Source organism: Bos javanicus, chromosome 25 (assembly GCF_032452875.1).
Source record: "Bos javanicus breed banteng chromosome 25, ARS-OSU_banteng_1.0, whole genome shotgun sequence".
NCBI classification, from domain to species: Eukaryota; Metazoa; Chordata; class Mammalia; order Artiodactyla; family Bovidae; genus Bos; species Bos javanicus.
Window position 1 is genome coordinate 42,193,124 of NC_083892.1, and position 17,669 is coordinate 42,210,792.

General features: G+C 58.0%; 1 protein-coding gene across 1 annotated transcript; it reads right to left on the reverse strand.

Annotated features, from left to right (window-relative positions):
* Positions 1 to 6,618: 6,618 nt before the first annotated feature.
* Positions 6,619 to 17,615, reverse strand: FOXL3 (forkhead box L3). Its single transcript, XM_061402450.1, has 4 exons — positions 16,189 to 17,615; positions 8,190 to 12,573; positions 7,661 to 7,829; positions 6,619 to 7,399 (listed from the first exon to the last, which is right to left on the reverse strand). The coding sequence occupies exons 2-4, from the start codon at positions 8,294 to 8,296 to the stop codon at positions 7,019 to 7,021; spliced, it is 657 nt and encodes a 218-aa protein (XP_061258434.1). The 5' UTR covers positions 8,297 to 12,573; positions 16,189 to 17,615; the 3' UTR covers positions 6,619 to 7,018.
* Between the last annotated feature and the right edge of the window lie 54 nt (positions 17,616 to 17,669).

Below are 17,669 nucleotides of genomic sequence, written 5' to 3' on the forward strand. Positions count from 1 at the left end.
AAAATGGAATGATGTCAGGAATGAGAGAGTTGGCGTCACTGCAGAGTCTATGATTATTAAGAGGATACTAAGGGGGATATTCGGAGAAGGCAATGGCACCCCACTCCAGTACTTTTGCCTAGAAAAGCCCATGGACAGAGGAGCCTGGTGGGCTGCAGTCCATGGGGTCGCTAAGAGTCGGACACGACTGAGCGACTTCACTTTCACTTTTCACTTTCATGCATTGGAGAAGGAAATGGCACCCCACTCCAGTGTTCTTGCCTGGAGAATCCCAGGGACGGGGCATCCTGGTGGGCTGCCGTCTATGGGGTCGCACAGAGTCAGACACGACTGAAGCGACTTAGCAGCAGCAGCAGCAGCAAGCGGGATATTAAGGGCTTCCTAGGTGGCGCCAGAGGTAAACAACCCACCTGCCGATGCAGGAGACTAAGAGGCGTGGTCTCCATCCCTGGGTCGGGAAGATCCCTGGAGGAGGACTCGGCAACCCATCCCAGTATTCTTGCGTGGAGAATCCCATGGACAGAGAAGCCTGGCGGGCTGCAGTCCACGGGGTCACGCAGAGTCAGACACGACTGACGCAACGTCGCACGCACACACTGGGTTTACACATCACAGTGGAAGATGGAATTCTTTCCCCTCAGGATCAGAACAAGGCACGGACGCCCACTCTTGCCATTTCTATTCAATGTTGCATAGAGCTTCTAGCCAGTGCAAAAAAGCAAGAAAATAAATAAAGGGTTGGGAATTAGAAGATAAAACTCAGAATTTATTCACTGAGGACACAGTCGTCTATGTAGAAAATCTGACGGAAACTACAAAACGTGAATAAGTGAGTAAGGTTTTGGAATACAAGACCCACATACAAAATTAATTGTGTAAACTTCCCACAAACAATGATATAAAATTAAAAAATACAGTTCATAGGGGTATCAGAAACATGAGCTACACGTGAAGATATCAGTTTTCCCCCAACTGATCTATGCTTCAACACACTCCCAACCCATCCCAACAGGTTTCTCATGGAAATTCACAAGCCAATTCTAACATTTATTTGGCATTTCAAAGGCTCTAGAATATCCCACCCAACTTTGAAAAAGAAAAGCAAATTTATGTGGCTAACACTCCCCACTTCCCACATATTGTGAAGCTAACGCTGTAGATACGGTGCAGTTGTTCAGTTGCAAAGTCACGTCTGAGTCTTTGAGACTGAAACACGCTAGGCTCCACTGGCCTCCAGTAGCTCCTGGAGTTTGCTCAGATTCGTGTCCATTGAGTCAGCAATGCTCTCTAACCGTCTCATCCTCTGCTGCCTCCTTCTCCTTTCATCCTCACTCTTTCCCAGCATCAGGGTCTTTTTCCAATGAGTTGGCTGTTTGTGCCAAATAGACGAGTAAATCAGTGGACACAATGAGAGCTTAGAAACACACCTACACACTCACAACAGGTTCTGGACAAAGACATCAGCACAGTCCCATGGGGAGAGGGAGTTAGTGGTGCCAAGACAACCGTATGGAGAAAACAAACGACAACACGTTCCTGGTGCTGTGCCCAGAGCTTCATTCAAGGTGGAGCCTATAACTCAATGCAAAGTGTAAAACTGTGAGCTTCCAGACCAAAGTGTAACATAAGACGTTTGTAACCCAGGGGTTACAGGAAAGGCAGTCGGAGAAGGCTTCCTGGAGGAGGCAGCCTGAGCACTGCGTCTCAGAGTACAAGCATGAGGTAGCAGGGCCAAGAGGGGAAGGTGCCCAAGTGGGGCCCTGCTGTTTGGTTCTGTACAGACAGCAGAAAGCCAGGCAGGCAGGCATGCTCAGCTCCGAAAGCTGGTGACCCCCAGTCTGGGTGGGGAGCAGGACGTGGTCAGGGTCTCTGGAGGGAGAGACAGGGAAGAGGCCCTTTTTTCCTGCAGTTGTAGATATGCTAAGAAATGAAGAATATCTGGCCAAACAGGGCTGTGATTTCTAAGAGTAGTTTTAATGCTTACGTTTAACAATGTTTGACACAGACTGAGAGCCTCGTCTCTTTCGGAGATGAGGTAGATGGTGTGCCTGCCTGCCATCCTCTGCAGGTGTGAGGGCTGGAGGCCCAGCAGCCCAGCGCTCGGGGCCTGGGCCCGATCCTGGCTCTTAGAGGCTGCCCGGTGGCCCGGGGGAGGCTCTTCGCCCTGACTGGAGTGCCCTGCTTGAGGCTGGCAGCCACAGGCGGACAGGAGGCACCGAGGCCTGGGCGGGGCAGGGCAGGAAGAGGTGCCTGGAGGTCTTGGGGAGGACGGCGCTTGCTGAGCGTTCTGTCTGGCTCCTCAGAGGTGCTCCAGGGTGCGTGTGCTCTAGGGCCCGTTTGGAACATTCCCATGGCCTGACCCTGTGCCTGCGCCACGTCCTGGGCATCCTCAGCATCCGTGGATGCGGGGCCTGAGTGCTGGACACACATTCCCACCTGGGAGGCCACAGAGGCTTGGATCTGCAGCGAGGCACCAGCAATCTGGAGGTGATTATGGATATAATTTCTCTGGGCCTCCATGAGCAAGTGCCCGACACGCGGCCCCACCCCAAGTTACCTCTCGATCGGTGTTAGAAGGCATTTGACATTTGCCTTTGATTTATGTCCTAACCTCACATCCAGCGGCTCTGGTCCCATTCATCAGCTGCAGTCACCGTGTCCTGCTGAGCAGCTCCTGGAGGTGTGTCTCACCAGAGACCCCGCGGGACGCCCACCAGCCACTCCGCAGATGAGCTGTTCAGCGGACCTGGGGGCTCCCAGGCACCTTTGCTTTTACACAGATTTCTTGGCACAAAAAGGATTGGAAACGATGTGTTGCTTCGTGACGCACTCTCACACGTGTACACTGGTGTGTGCACACCCTCTCGTGGTGCACACCTTTCCGAGCACACATACTCACAGGTGTATGCTTGGCTTACCCTCGTGCACACGCAGTGTACACTCATTCACACCGTGCATGCACACTCAGCAGGGCTCACAGATGCGCACCAGGCAGACAGGCACCCCTGGCCGGTGCATGCCCAGCATTCAGACACATGCAGAGCACCCCCGCCTGGGGAACCCTCTCTGCTCCTGATGCTCAGGGCCCAGGGCAGACAGGACTTCCCATGGCGCCCGGTGGGCGCAGCAGCCCCAGCGGCAGTGCCCTCTGCCTGGACCTGTGTCGAGGGGGGTGACAGGCCTCGCCGCAGCCCCCCAGGCGCACCAGGTCTCCCTCCTGAGTCGCTCCTCTGGCTGAGAGGCGTATGGGTGGAGTGCGGGCCCTGCGCCCCAGAGCCAGTGGGGTGCCCTCTCGGGGGGAGCGGGCCCTCCTGTCCTGGTCACCCGAGTGAGGCACGGCTGTCCAGGGTGCCCGCACACAGAGCGGTGAGAGCAGGCACGTCAGCCTCGGGCCGGCCTTTTGGGCGCTGGGGCTCGCTGCTCCCGCCGCGTCTCCCACACCGCGAGGCCCCAGGACGCGTGGTCCGTGGCTCCCCACCTCCGTGTGGATGGACGGGGACCAGTATGAGGTGATGGAGGGCACCAGTGCACATGGAGCCCCTCAGCAGCTGGAGACCCCGTGAGCGTCTGCAGAGAGGGCGGTTCTGGATCCTCTTCAGGGCTGAGCAGCGTGGTCGCTGGGCTTGGCGGGCAGTGGGGACCTGCTGGTTGCCCCAGAGACACCAGGCTCCTGGGCAGGCGGTGTGGACTGGAACCGCCCCCCGATGGGTGAGTGTGTGGGCCCAGCAGGACCCCCAGGAGGGACCTCCCGTCCCTGCCCCCGAGCCCAGCACGGACCAGAGCAAAGCCATGTGGGTGCCCAGTGCTCCCACCTGGTTTCTGCTTGTTAAAAAAGGCACAGCCGTGCGACCTCCCTCAGCCTATTATAAATCTAATCCTGTGAGTTTCAGCTGAGTGAGCTTACATCTTGTTTGGACTCTAGGCCTGAAGTTGCCTAAAGCTGGGGACGCGTAATTTACGCACGAGGACAGTTAATTTGTCCTCAGCGTCAGCCTGACAGCTGTGCCTTGGGTTCCGGGGAACCGGTTTCTCCAGAACAGCGAGGTCCACTTACATCAGACAAACTTGGGGTTTTTAACGGGATGAAAATGAGCAATTTTGCCTATGTTTATGGATTGTTATTAATTTGGCCGAATACAATTACTGGTAACGGACTGTGTCCTTCCTGAGCTCCTCTTGAAGTGATGCTGGGGACCGCACCCCAGGCTGAGCCCCGGGGAGGCAGTGCTGACCCTCCTGATTTGGGGGCAGGAGGCCGGGCTGCCGGGGGTTGGGGTGGGTGCGGAGAGGTCAGGTCCTGCCCCGAGGGCTCGCATGCTAGTGTATGCCCGGAGCGGGCAAGGGGCCGGGAGTGTGACGCCTCCATCCTCCCGGCCAGAGGGCGCCATCCCCCCGGACGGGCAGCCTGGGCCCCCGCAGTGGGGAGGGTGGGACTGGGCCCTGCCTTGCTGAGCCTTTTTCCTCATCTGTTCCTGCTTCACGGAGCCGGGTGTCTGTTTGTCTGTTCACTGGGCTGCTGGAGCCGCAGGACGAGGCCATTCGTGTGCGCGTGTGGGCTTGGCCACTGGGGCCCTGGAGAGAAGGGGGCTGCCGTCCAGCGCCCGCTGTCGTCTCAGGGGCGCCCTCCCTCCCCTCGGGTGTCGTGCCCTGTCGGGCCTCGCCCTGTAGCGCCAGTGCTGGTGGAGGCCCCCCACCTGGCAGCTGCTCTGAGCAGCAACACCCATGGCCTGCGAGCTGGTGCCGCAACCCAGGAGCGCGCTCCGCATGACGGTGGCTCATTCACGGCTCCCATGCACAGCCCCGGCTCCGGCTAATGGAAACTCGGTGATCCGTGGCACGTGTGGCAGACATCTGCTCGGGGTAATGTGCTGGTGATGTATGTATCGGTGATCAATCAGTGGATTTGCAAGGGAGGCATAAAGTATTTAATTATAATTGCGTTGGGCAGGTGTGCGTGGTGGAGGCGACATTTGAATAGGTCAGACCAGCCCTCGCCCTGCTCTGTTGTTGGGGATTAAATGCCATTCACTGTGAGGGCTGGGAGCCTTTCTGAAGTCGAAGGGTGTCACATGCTTGCAAATTGAAAATGTCCCATTGCTTCGAAAAACATGATTGATATCCTTTGCAAAGCAAATGCTGCCATACCCAGATCGTGAAGCCTGCTGCCGCCCCTCGGCTCTGGCCGCTTGATCACTGGAATGAAACTCAGAAAGAGAAGTTGAAAGATGAAACGAAACTTTATTTGCTCAGTTGGAAGCAGAAAAATATACCCTCAGATAGTCTATGTGTCGTATACTTGTGTGTGGAACCAGCTGTGTCCGGTGACCATCTGAATTATATCTGGTATAATTTAAAATGATGTCAGCACGACTGATGACGGCGTGTAAGTAACAGGGATGAGACAGACACAACACATGCACACACTCGCGTGTGACCACGGCATGGAGGAAACCTGACCCCAGAGTCACAGCCTGTGTCCCAGTCCTGGGCCCCCTGTGCCGCGGGTCTCTGACCTGTATGGAGCGAGGGGAACAGGGCTGGGGTGCTGGCCCTCGGGGAGGCTCAGCACCGTGCCCGGCCGACCCGAGAGCCCAGCAATACTGGCTGCTTCCCCAGGAGAGAGTTCTGTCTGTGGGTGTTTGCGAGGGCGCAGTGACCTCCGTGTTACACACCTCAGTTCTCTCTGGTTGACCTGTTGGTGGCCTGGGCTGGCCGAGAGGGCATGGGAAACGTGAGTGGGCATCACTTCCAGTGCTCATCTCTGGAGTCAGGGCCAGACACGTCTTCTCAAAACCATGAAAGGACTCCACGGGGTTTCTATTCACAGGGCGGATAAAATCGGGATACTGTGATTTAATGAAACTCCGAACCTTCTGAACCAGAGTGCAACCGTGTCTCCTGACCAATTCAGTCTCGTGTGCCTGCCTCCTTCATCTACCCCAGCCCCAGTTTCTCCAAGTCCGATAAAGCAAGATGGTAATTCTGAGTCCAGACAGCGAGCCTCCTTGGGTGTGTTTTTGCCGTTTACAAAATTAGCCAATCATCGTCACCTAGTGAATCAGATTAGGTGTAATCCATACTAATGTTCAAATTAAGTCACGGAAAGCAATTAACTCTGCGAAAAATGGGCTGGTGAAAAATGGTAAGGTTGGTCAAATAGTTTCACTGTGCATAATTGTGTTTTTTAAATGCCCGTCTCTACCCAGTAATTATATCATTTACATTTCAAATGGATGCACCCACCTCCAATGCTTGTAATTGTGCACTTCCTAACCGTATACCTCACAGTGTAGCAGAAATTTGTCAGCCGTCTGCTCCGGAATGTCTGCTTTCTCGGGAAAGCAGCTGGATGGAACGTGCCAGAGTAGGGCTTCCTCGCTGCTCAGGAGAATCAGGAAAAGTGCATTTTGCCCCAACGCTGTCCCAAATCTGGGCCTCCCCTCTTTCCCCCTCTCTCCTTCCTCCCTCCCTTCCTTCTTTCCTGTATAAAAAGAGCGCACAGAAATTTTTAAACACCGTCAAATATTCAGCCCACAACACGAGACGCGCTTGTCACTTCCAGTCACATCATCCGTGACAGGGACACGTCCACGGGATCAATCAATAGCTGACTCGGCCTTCTGCACTTTGCTTTTATTGTTTTCAGTGAGAGAAAACGCCCACCAGCTCCACACAGCACTCAGCTCGCCCCGCAGCAGTCTAGGAAGTGACCTTGACTCTAAGTGAACGTGACCCTGACCGTGAGCGCTTAGCCCTCAGGCAGGATCCCAGGGTGAGTCAAGAGCAAACCCTTAAGTTCTCAGGCTCTGAAGGGGTAATGGGGCAACAGGGAAATGAGCGCCTTTCAGCCCATCACGTCTTTCCCTCCAACCCAGGCTGGTTTCAGCCTTGAGCCTGAGTCTGTGAACTTTGTGGAGCATGGCAGAACCGCACTTCTTTGCTTCAGGTGGACTGAAATCACCGAGAACACTCCAGACAGACCGGTGCCAGCCCTGGACGCGGAGCACCTCAGCCCCTCTCACACGGTCCAAAGCTGGAGGTTCACCTGGCGGGCCTGCAGCGAGGGGTGCACGTGGGGTGACCTGCCCCGGGGAAAGGGGTCAGGGGCGGAGAGGATGTAGTCAATGCTGAACTTGATGTCCCTGTGCGCGTCCCTCCTCAGGACGGCAGGGCTGGCCGGGGTCGGGGGCTCGCTGCGGGGGACTGGGGGCTCAGGGGGCCCCGGGGGCGCCCCCGCATCTCTCCCGCGCGCCCCCCTCGCCTCCTCGCCCTTGGGGCCACGCCGGCGCCGCCGCCGGCGGAAGTTGCCGTTCTCGAAAAGGTCCAGCAGCGACTCGCAGCCGCCGGCGAAGGTCCAGTAGTTGCCCTTGCCCTTCTCGTGGCCGTCGGTCCGCGGCACCTGTGCGGACGAGGGGCTCAGCGCGCGGCGGGCTCCCGGGGCGCCCCGCCCACCGCGCTCTCTTGGGGAGCCCCTGGCGGCCCCGGAAGGATGCCCCGCCCTGGGGGTGGGCGCGTCGCTGGGGAGCTGGCGAGGGCTACGCGTGAACTTTGCAGCGCATGCCGCTGCAAAATGCACCCCCACAGCCCAATCAGGGGTGCCTTGGTCCAGGGGTCCACAGGCCTGGGACACTCAGGGGCCGCACGGGGGTGGGGGCCTCACCTTGACGAAGCAGCTGTTGAGGGACAGGTTGTGGCGGATGGAGTTCTGCCAGGCGCGCTGGTTGGCGCGGTAGTACGGGAACCGGCGCATGATGAAGTCGTAGATGCCGGACAGGGTCACCCTGCCCGTCGGGCTCTGCTGAATGGCCATGGCGATCAGTGCGATGTAGCTGCAAACAGCGGCGCTCAGGCCAGGCCGGGGCAGGGGAGGGACCCCGGAGCGCGCCTGCGTCTGGAGTCTACGGGCCGCCCGGGGACCACTCGGCTCTCCCTTCCCCGGGGCACCGGGGAGCTGGGGGCGGGGGTGGTTGTTGGAGTCGGGGCCCCCTGGAGCTCCCAGCGCAACTCTGCGCAGACCAGGGAAGCTCACCTTCACACTTGGGGCTTCCCCGGGGAGGCTGGAGAACCTTCTCGGCTACCTCCCAACGTGCGGATGAGAAGTGAGCCCTCCCGCGCCCGAGCTGGTCTTGGCCTCCTCTCGGAGGAGGGCCCCCGCGACCCCTGCGGCCCCGGCACGGCCCTGCGGTCACCTGTACGCTGGCCGCGTGAGCCGCTTCTCCTCGTCCGAGCTGCCCGCCGGGTAGTCGTCGGCGTCGTAATTGAAACAATTGTAGGGATAGTGCGAGCTGTCAAACATCGCGGTGCGCCTGCCGCCTGCGGGTCGCCAACGCTGCCGCCTCCTCCGCGCCGCCCGCCGGCGCGCTCCAGGACTGCGCGGAGGTTCTCCCCTGTGCGGACCAGCGGCGTCTGCGCTGCCGGCTGCTCTCCGCCTGAGCGGGGAACCTGGGCTCCCCGGGTCCCCCCGCCCGCCCCCACCCGTCCTCTCGCATCCAATCCCGGAGCGGGGGAGGCCCCTGTTGCCGGTAAAGCGGCCGAGGGGAGCGGAGAGCAGGCTCGCGGTGACCCCCTGACCGGCGCGGGGGAGGAGGGAGCCACGCGCTGGGTGGTCCGACGGGTGGCGGGGGTGGGGTGGGGGGGGGGGGCCACCCCCTCCCGCTCCCGCCGACTGTGCCTCGTGCTCTTTGCGCTGTCCCAGACTTAAGGGCGGAGCTCCCTGGGTCCCCCAAGCCTGCGAGCACCCCAAGACTCAGAGGTCCTTCCCTGGCTTCTGGCTCCTCAGAGCGCACTTCGGAGCTGCCAGGAGCCCGACCACAGAGAGGGCGGGGGCGTAGCCCCTTCCCCACCAGGCTCTGCCCCTCTACCTTCAGCCCCGGTGCAATGGTGGCCAGGGTGTGTGCCGCCGGGACCCTGGATCAGAGCTGGACACAGGGTCCAACCCACCCTGGCACGCTCTGTCCCTGCTGTGCTGTCTCCCTCGTATCCTCCTTGGGGGGCCCTTTGTGGAGCTCTGAGCCCAGTGGCCCCCTGCTCTGTAACTTCCTCATTAGCCAAGCCTCTGCTTCACTGGTCCTTCTGGGGGTCACCGGTGGGTACCTGGGGAAGAAAAGACAGGGGGAGGACGTTTTAGCAAGAAGTCAGGTGGGATCTTAAGGAGGGCCCTTTGTTTCAAGGTGGCCGTACCAGCAAAAGGCATGTCCACGAACAGTCTGCAAAATTCTGGCCATGAGACCTGTCAGTGCGTCTGCCCAAGGCCAGGACACCTGAATAGTCTTCTTCCAGAAGATTCTACTTTTGAAGCTGCACCTACAGCTCTGAAATGATCTGTGCTCCATCCAGCCTGTTGCCCCAGCAGGGGATGGTGGCCGGCCTGCTGATGTGGGCGCCCAGGACCCAGGGGCGCCGTGCCAGCTCCCTCCTGGCTCCAACTCCTGCAGTGGGATCTGAGGTGCACTCAGTCTCAGACACAGTCAGGGGCTCCGCAGCATCCTCTCTACCAGGTGTCAAAATGAGAAATGCTGGGATATGGGAACATCAGACGCTGCAGCCCCTCAGGAAAACATTTTGGTTGTTTCTTTAAAAACTAAACGTGCAGCTACCACGTGACCCAGCAGCTGCACTCATGGGTGTTTATCCCAAGTGAAGACAGAACTTTATGCAAGCACTTGTGACGTGTTCAGAATGATTTCATTCCTCTTTTCCCCAAATTGGAATCAGCCTGGATGTCCGTCAGCAGGGAGGCATGGGGCAAGCTGTGGTCCAGCCACACGCCAGGCACCACCACGGCGCCGAGGTCCGGTGGCTGGTCCAGAAGCCCCCCGACAGAGTGAAATGAGCAGAACCCTCCCCCTCACTGCGAGAAAACCAGCGATCTGCACAGTCATGACTTTTCTTGAATCTGTCAGAGAGCTAAGGCTTCAGGGCAACAACTGTAACCCAGGGGAGCAGGTCCGTCAGAGGAGAGCAGTCCTGAAAGCCCGCGCCTGCTGTAGGCGGGCCGGGCGGGGCGTTGCTGAAGCCGCAGGAGCGCGGCCGGCTCCCCGTGGGCCTCGCTGCACCTGGGAGGGGAGGAGAGGATGCAGGGGCCAGTCTAGGGGCGCGGACATGCCCAGTGCCCCCCGGGGCCCCTCAGCGTCGGCCCGGGGAGGGCCAGCCAGCCAGGGCCTCGTCCCCGGGCTGTGGCCAGTCCAGAGACAGGTCTCGGGATGAGCTTCTGCTGCATAAGAGAGTGGACGGTGGGAGAGGCACTTCAACCTGGTCACTTGTTTGATTGAATCAAACATGAAGGCTGATTGGTTAGAAAACCTTCCCAACGTGTTTTGGTTCCTTAGGTGTCTGAGCCTTGCTTGGCTTCCTTCTGAAAATGACATATTATTTGGGTCATTATTTGGGGCCTGGCAGTGGGAAGAACGGCTTCTCCGCTCTGTCAGCCGGAAACGTCCTCAAGACACCGCTGAGAACAACAACCCCATGAGCCAGGCCGACTGTGCAGTCCCCTCCACGGGCCGGAAGGATGACCAGCTCACCTGAGTCAGGTCACCCGTGTGGGACCTAGGCCCTTCAGGGGAGGATGCGGCTGCAGTTCCAGAGTCAGGGGCGGCCTGTGGGCGCTCACATGCCTGGGCACAGGGGGCCTGTGTGAAGACAGGGCACCAGCTGGGCGGGAGGGCAGCCCTGAGCCCCAGCAGCCCTCAACCAGCACGTCTGACACAGACGTGGCACAGACGACCCCAGAGAACAGGACGAAGATGGGACTTCGTGTGACCTCTGCCCTTACACACTTTTGTATTTTGTAATTAAAAGTTGTGTTACAGAAGGTTCATAAAGGACAAAAAGGTTGAAATAGAAAATCTCAGAGACAGAAGCCGTCCCCCTCTGCAAAGGTGGAGAGAGGACCCGCCGTGCCCTGTCGCTCCGCTGTGGCGGTGACCGTCTGCCCCTCCAGGGTCCTCTCAGCCTCACCAATCTGGACTCCTCTCGGGAGGGGGCTCGCCAGGCCTGAATCCCAGGAAGCGAGACCACTGGGGGCCATGAACAGGGGAGTGGGAACCCTTGAGCCCGGCCATGGGGTATGCGTGGGCTCAGGCTCGGGTCGGAAAGGCCTGGGCTCGGGGCTGGGGGGCAGGCGCCCCGCGGAAGCGGGAGTTCAGGGTCGGGGGTGGCTGGGCCGCTGAGTGGGGGCTGAGCAGGCGGAGCTGCTGGAGTGCTGGGCCGCACCCCCTAGTCCTCACACGGCCCCGTCTGGTGGGAAGTGGACCCGACCTCAGATCTGTGGTCGGAGGGGGCGTGGGAGAGCATGCTGAAGTCACCCAGGCTGGAGGCCAGGAGACCTTCCAGGATGAGGCATTTGGGCAGCACCTGAGGTCAGAACGAAATAAGGGTGGGGTGGAAGGCGGGGCTACAGCCCAGGGCTGCCCAAGACGGTACTTCTAGAAGCTCCAGGAAGGCCAGGGCCCTTCAACCCTCAATGTAAATTCCGTCCTCTCCTTCTTCGGTGCTGAAATATTTACCAGTGCACAGAACTCCTGTTCAGCACTCGCTGAAGAATGACCCGTTGACCCCACGGGTGTTTTTGGGCCTGGGCGCTGCACTGGCTCCTGGACAAAAGGGTGGCAAGGCCACCTCCCCCGGCTCCGGGCCTGCCCTGGGGGCTGGCGGGGCCCCGGGCCCTGGTCACTGAACGGGCAGCCGGCCGGCTCCGGGCCCCGTGGGGGGCAGGGCTTGCTGACAGCTCACCAGGCCGACGGGCCCATCGGGCCAGAACTGCAGGTCGCTGCTTCTGAGGCCTTGGATTCTGATCGTGAATGCAGGAGTCGTCGGGGCGGGTGCTTCCCAGGCCGGACTGGTCGCCTCTGCCCTAGGAGGCTGCTCTTGCTTTTCTCAGGGTCTCCTCTAGATGGTGCAAGGGAGCCAGGCACAGCGTGTCCGCCACGGCCTCCCAGGCTCCCCCAGGACGACAGTGACCACAGGGCACGTCTGACTGAGTGTAGCTGGGGGGTTGCAACCTGGAGCAGGGACGGGACAGAGCTCAGGCCTCAGGCGGGGTGGGGGGGCAGCCAATCCGAGCCCCCGCAGCCCAGCGGGGCTGCTCTGGACCTGGGCGGCCCACTGTGGCCCCACAGGCCCCCTGCTGCCGTAGGCACCCTCTGATCCCATTTAAGCTGCAGGCTGGGAGCCACCCCCCGGAGGGTGAACATGGTTCCCAGCCCCTGCCCGGCCCGCAAACGCCTGCTCCTGAACGCCAGCTCCAAGCAGAGTAAGAAAGACCCAGGTGTCCAGAACAACATGTGGACCCCGGGCTGGAGAGGGAGGGGGGAGGGAGAGACAGGAGGGGAAGGTGGGGTGGGAAGAGTCAGGAGACGGATCGACACACAGGACGACCCCATGTGAAGCAGACAGCTGGGGGAGGCTGCCGTACGCGGGGGCCCAGCTCGGTGCTCCGCGGCGCTCCGTGCGGTGTGGGTGGGGGGCGGTGCAGGAGGGGATCCTTGCCTGGAAAATCCCACCGACAGAGGAGCGGGCTTTGGTCCATGGAGTCGCAGCTGGACATCTGTGAGCACACTCACGTAGCTGATGCTGTCGTACGGCAGAAACTAACGCGTTACAAAGCGACTAACCCAATTTAAAGAAGGTAAGAAAGAGCCCCCTGTGCACGTGGGCCCCCAACACGGGCTCTCCTGACCAAGGCGGGCTGCGTCCAAGCCCCTCCTGCCCCAGGCTTCTGGGCGCCTCTGCTTCTGTTCCATCTGGGTGAGGGCTGGGGCAGTGGGTTGAGGGAGAGTTTCTGGGGGAACTGGGCAGGACCCTGGGAGGGTAGCCTGGGGCCCCTGAATCCAGGAACCTACACCTCTGGGCATGGCCTTTGGGGGGCTGGTCCCAAGAATTGAACACTTGACTTGCTCCCCCGTGGGGAGGCAGGGCCGGGGCCTCCCTGTCCTCTGTCTCAGGCTTTCGGGCGGGGCCAGGAGAGACGCTGAGCCCCCAACCTGCATCTCTGCAGCCTCCCGGACACACTGCAGCCCTCAGACCCAGGGGGCAGGGGCCGCACATGCCTCCCCACCCAGATACTGGCTGACTTGTCCACTCAACGAACTTAGTTCAAGAAGTGCTCTCTGCCCTCAGACGGCCGCCGCCTCCTGCCCCCTGATCCTACACCAGCTCTCAGGCTGCCTGAGGAGGGCTTTTGTTTGGATTTCCCCCATTTGTTTTTTCAATCATGCTTGAATTCTTGCCACTTTCTCCATGGCCCTGTGGCAGGTGCTGTCCTATAACGCTTGTGGACCCAGCACGCCACCCAAATCTCATGGGGAAACCGGCTCCCAGAGAGGGATTTAACTGAAAGCCTCTCCGGGCCTGTTCACAATGTCCTCTGCCTCCCTGACCCCCTCGGCAACCCCCCCCCCCAATCCCCCACTGCAGCAGTCTGAGTCCCAGGGACCAGGCACTCCCACGATAATGTGGGAAAGTCCCTTCACCCGGCTGGGCATTGGTTCAGATGGTGAACTGGCACATCGGAATTCAGATTTCCTGCACAGCTGCTCTGAGACGCGCACAGGACCGGGCAGGGGGCCCTCGCCCAGCTCACGGCTCAGCCCTGCCCCCCACCTTCCTCCCGTCCAGCAGCTTTATCTGCTGTTTGAACCTGTATCAAAGTAATAGATGGACTGTGGCTTAGATCATGAACTCCTTATTGCCAAATTCAGACTTAAATTGAAGAAAGTAGGGAAAATCACTAGGCCATTCAGGTATGACCTAAATCTAATCCCTTACAATTATACAGTGGAAGTGACAAATAGATTTGAGGGATTAGATCTGATAGACAGAGTGCCTGATGAACTATGGACAGAGGTTCATAACATTGTACAGGAAGTGGTGATCAAGACCATCCCCAAGAAAAAGAAATGCAAAAAGGCAAAATGATTGTCTGAGGAGGCCTTAAAAATAGCTGAGAAAAGAAGAGAAGTGAAAGGCAAAGGAGAAAACTAAAAATATATCCATTTGAATGCAGAGTTCCAAAGAATAGCAAGAAGAGATAAGAAAGCCTTCCTCAGTGATCAGTGCAAAGAAATAGAGGAAAACAAAGATGGGCCCAATAAAGGACAGAAATGGTATGGACCCAACAGAAGCAGATGATATTAAGAAGTGGTAGCAAGAATACTCATAAGAATTGTACAAAAAAATCTTAATGACCTGGATAACCATGATGGTATGATCACTCACCTAGAGCCAGACATCCTGGAATGCAGTCAGGTGGGCCTTAGGCATCACTACGAACAAAGCTATTGGAGGTGATGGAATTCCAGTTGAGCTATTTCAAATCCTGAAAGATGATGCTGTGAAAGTGCTGCACTCAATATGCCAACAAATTTGGAAAACTCAGCAGTGGCCACAGGACTGGAAAAGATCAGTTTTTATTCCAATTCCAAAGAAAGGCAATGCCAAGGAATGTCCAAACTACTGCACAATTGCACTCACCTCACACGCTGGCAAAGTAATGCTCAACATTCTCCAAGCCAGGCTTCAACAGTACATGAACTGTGAACTTCCAGATGTTCAAGCTGGTTTTAGAAAAGGCAGAGGAACCAGAGATCAAATTACCAACATCCCCTGAATCATAGAAAAAGCAAGAGAATTTCAGAAAAACATCTACTACTGCTTCATTTACTATGCTAAAATCTTTGACTGTGTGGATCACAATCTGTGGAAAGTTTTTAAAGAGATGGGAATACCAGACCACCTTACCTGCCTCTTGAGAAATCTGTATGCAAGTCAAGAAGCAACAGTTAGAACCAGACATGGAACAATGGACTGGTTCCAAATTGGGAAAGGAGTATATTGGTCAAGGCTATATATTGTCACCCTGCTTATTTAACTTATATGCACAGTACATCCTGTGAAATGCCAGGCTGGATGAAGCACAAGCTGGAATCAAGATTGCTGGCAGGAGTATCATAACCTCAGATACAGAGATGACATCACCCTTATGGCAGAAAGCGAAGAGAAACTAAAGAGCCTCTTGATGAAAGTGAAAAAGGAGAGTGAAAGAGCTGGCTTAAAACTCAACATTCAAAAACTAAGATCATGGCATCATCACTTCATGGCAAATAGATGGGGAAAGAACGGAAACAGTGAGACTTTATTTTTTTTGAGCTCCAAGATCACTGCAGATGGTGACTGTAGCTGAAATTAAAAGACACTTGCTCCTGGAAGGAAAGCTATGACCAACCTAGACAGCATATTAAAAAGCAGAGACGTTACTTTGCCAACAAACGTCCATCTAGTGAAAGCTATGGTTTTTCCAGTAGTCATGTGTGGATGTGAGAGTTGGATCATAAAGAAAGCTGAGCGCCGAAGAACTGATGCTTTTGAACTGTGGTGTTGGAGAAGACTCTTGAGAGTCCCTTGGACTGCAAGGAGATCAAACCAGTCCATCCTAAAGGAAATCATTGGAATATTCATTGGAAGACTGATGCTGAAGCTGAAATTTCAACACTTTGGCCACCTGATGTGAACAACTGACTCATTACAAAAGCCCCCGAAGCTGGGAAAGATTGAAGGTGGGAGGAGAAGGGGGTGACAGAGGATGAGATGGCTGGATGGCATCACCAAGTCAATGGACATGAGTTTGAGTGAGCTCCGGGAGTTGGTGATGGACAGGGAGGCCTGGCGTGCTGCATCCAAGGGGTCGCGAAGAGTCGGACACGACTGAAGGACCAAACTGACTGACTGAATAGACGGACCCGGTTTCAAAAGTCAAACAACATTACCGATCAGATCAGGGAGGAGAGCGGACCCCTGCCCACCTCACCCCTGTTCCTGAAACCAAGGCCCAGAGAGGTCGCTCTGTGTCCGCCTTCCTGGGTTAGGGTTAGGGTTGGGTTAGGGTCAGGGTCAGGGTCAGGGTTAGGCTGGGCTCTCCTGCTTTGTTTGCATGCTCTCTCCATGTTTCTAAATGGCAAACATTTTATTTTGTAAGTTTTATAACTACCCCCCCCCCTTTTTTTTTCTTTTTTTAACCTCCCATCTTCCTGAGAGAGGCCTTGGGTCTCCCCACTGCCTTTCAGTTCAGCTGTATCACATTCTCCTTTGGAGGGAAACAGCGCTGAGTGCTGCTGTGGCCGTGGCTGGGAAGCTCAGCACGGCCAAGCGGACTGTCACCCAGACGTCACCTGTCCCTAGGCCTGTCCTCACCGTGACGAGGGCTCCTCTGTCCTGGTCTTCCTGGGTCTGAGCCCGCTCTGTGCCTTTCGCCGTCACACTGGGGCCTGGCCGCCTGCCGTTGCCCATTGCCCTGACTTCCTGCCCGTCCCCAGCCCACCAAGCAGCGTCTGCGGGCCCTCGGTGTGTGTGCAGTCAGGTTGCTGCATGTCCATCTGTCCGGCCTCACCTCCCGGCTTCCGGGAGGCCTCAGGGGCCTGCCCCAGCTCTGAGCCTCTGAGCGCTGCCTCCTGCGGTGAGGGGATGAGACCGTGCTACCGGATGGGTGTCCGTCAGACTCTTCAGGAGCCTCTTGCAGCGAGGCTTCTCTGCGGTCTGACTGTGCATCACCCAGTCTTCACAAGAATCCTGTTAACTCAGGTGGACCGGAGACCCCCAGCCAGCCATCACCGGGAACTCCACCCACCCCTTGGCCGGCCCCACCTGCGGCCGCGCTGGGCTCCCAGCTAGTCCTGGACTAAGGCCCTTTGTCCCCACTGCACTGAGGCCGAGCAAAGCTGTCTCCAGGGCTCACCTGCTGCCCAGCTCTGGGCCCCTGGGCAGCTCCGAGGAGCTCAGGGCCTCCTTGGTGAGGCTGCGTGCCCTCTGGGGGGTAGGCGATGTCCCCCAGGTGTGCCCCTTTGGCGTGGCCATCACTTTGAAGAACGGAGGAGACGTTGCCCTTTGGGGAGGGATGTTCCATGGCTGAGGGAATCTTTCTCTGCAAGTGTCCCTCTCCGCCCAAAGCGGGAGTGACTCTGGATCCAGAGAGACTCTTACTGGGGAGAGCACGAACTTAAACGCATGTAACCACCACAGCCTTGGCCCTGCTCCCCCTGGTCATGGCCAGAGCAGGCTTCCCCTGCTCCCTTCTCCTTCTGTCTTCAGCTCAGGGAGTTCTGACGGACGGGGAAGCTCTGGGTCGGGGCTCAAAGGCTGCTGTACTGGAACACCACAGACGGGGCGGCTGAGACGCAGGCTCTTCTCTGTGTTCTGGGAGCTGGAAGCCCAGGCCAAGTTTCTGGCGGGTCCTCTCTCCCACCTTGCAGACGGCCGTCTCCTCCGCTAGTCCCCACGTGGCCCCCATCTGTGTGCCCGGGACACTTGCAGGGACAGGTGAGGGAAGCCTAGTAAAGGAACAGGGGCTCTGATTTCTCTGCTCGAACAGGAGGTTCAGGTGAGCCCTCGGCCAGCAGGCTCCTCCAGGGCCCGGCCTGCCTGCAGGAGGCGCTCTGACCCCCTGCGTCCGTCAGTGGGGCCCTGGGGGGCTGGGTCTCTCCGGCCACCCCTGGCTCAGCCCCAGTGCGTGCCAGTTCCTGCAGGTGAACACGGAGCCCATGTGATGCCAGCCCTGGAGAGACTCGGGGAGCTGCACTCAGTTCCCTGGAAGCAACCACACCAGGCATGGGACAGGCACGCCCTCCTTCCAGGCCAGACACTGGCCATGCCCAAGGGTGGACAGGCTGCTGGGCAGC